Source organism: Penaeus monodon, chromosome 20 (genome assembly GCF_015228065.2).
Source record: "Penaeus monodon isolate SGIC_2016 chromosome 20, NSTDA_Pmon_1, whole genome shotgun sequence".
NCBI lineage: Eukaryota > Metazoa > Arthropoda > Malacostraca > Decapoda > Penaeidae > Penaeus > Penaeus monodon.
The window spans coordinates 29,805,073-29,806,269 of NC_051405.1; the positions used below are offsets into that span (position 1 = coordinate 29,805,073).

General features: G+C 47.9%; 1 protein-coding gene across 1 annotated transcript; it reads right to left on the minus strand.

Annotated features, from left to right (window-relative positions):
• Positions 1-294: 294 nt before the first annotated feature.
• LOC119585962 (histone H1-delta-like) lies at positions 295-923 on the minus strand. Its single transcript, XM_037934677.1, has 2 exons — positions 617-923; positions 295-573 (listed from the first exon to the last, which is right to left on the minus strand). The coding sequence occupies exons 1-2, from the start codon at positions 869-871 to the stop codon at positions 295-297; spliced, it is 534 nt and encodes a 177-aa protein (XP_037790605.1). The 5' UTR covers positions 872-923.
• Between the last annotated feature and the right edge of the window lie 274 nt (positions 924-1,197).

The following is a 1,197-nucleotide window of genomic DNA, read 5'->3' on the forward strand; positions in this document are numbered from 1 at the left end:
CACACATTAGCTCTCAAGTCGCTTTAACATATGTTCAATTTAGATTATCGTTAATGGAGCCCACTTCTGCATGACGTTTGAAAATCTATGAAGACATTCATAGATAATATCTGTGATTTCTTATTAAGAGTCAAAATTGCAAGTATAAAGTACTTTTAATGTTATATACAAATAGTCATATAAGTAAATAATCATCTATAAATAATTGTAATATAAATCAACAGTTGTCAATAATATAACTTAAAAAAATACAGGATGATCGTTAGCTACTCCCATTCTTTGTGGTTTGTTTCTTTATGCTGTTTTCATGACAGTCTGTTTCTTTGCTGTCGCAGTCTTTGTTGTTGGTTTCTTTGTTGCTCTGTTCTTTGGTGTGCTCTTTGCGCCGAGTTTCTTTGTAGCAGTCTTAGCGCTGGGTTTCTTTGTAGCAGTCTTAGCGCTGGGTTTCTTTGTAGCAGTCTTAGCGCTGGGTTTCTTTGTAGCAGTCTTAGCGCTGGCTTTCTTTGTTGCAGTCTTAGCGCTGGGTTTCTTTGCCGTCACCTTCCCCCGAGTCTTCTCGTTCTTCGTCACCTTCTTCTTAGCCGAGTCCTTCCTGGGCGCAGCCTTCTTCAGCAACCTCCTTGGAGAGCTTGAAGGAGCCGGAGGCTCCGGTGCCTTTGGTCTGCTGCAGGGACCCGCTGGCGACGCCCCTCCTCAGCGCCTGCTTCAGGTGCACGCCGGCGGTCCTCTCGTCCCCGACCTGGAAGGAAGCGACGATGAACCTGAGGATGGCTTGGCGGGAGGAGCCGTTGCGCTCCTTGAGGGCCCTGAGGGCGGCGGCGACCATCTCGCTGTACTTGGGATGGGCGCGCTTGGCCGACGTGCTCGACATGGTGACAGGACGGGGGACGATAAGCGTTGAGACTTTCCTATGCGCTCACGGCGACGCGGGAGAGGCGAGTGACGCCCTGGCTGCGAGGTGGACCTTAATAAGGGCGCCGAGGGACGGGATTCCCCGGTTCTCTCGCATGCGAGGTCGCTCATCGGCAATGCACTTCTTGGGAAGGAAAACCGTTGGATGTGCACTTAATTCTTTACCGAATAATTTTCTATAATGAATGAATGGAACCGAGTTATTTCATTACTTCTCTAGTAAATGCACATGAAAATAGTCGTATTAATATTGTGAGGCGCGAGACGACTGTATTGTCTACACTG

Bases quoted from the DNA above. Each gene is read 5' to 3' on its own strand.
- LOC119585962 (XM_037934677.1), bottom strand. From the start codon at position 871: ATGTCGAGCACGTCGGCCAAGCGCGCCCATCCCAAGTACAGCGAGATG. The intron at 574-616 runs GTTGCTGAAGAA...TCGGCTAAGAAG, and splicing joins CCTTCAAGCTCTCCAAGGAG to AAGGTGACGAAGAACGAGAA.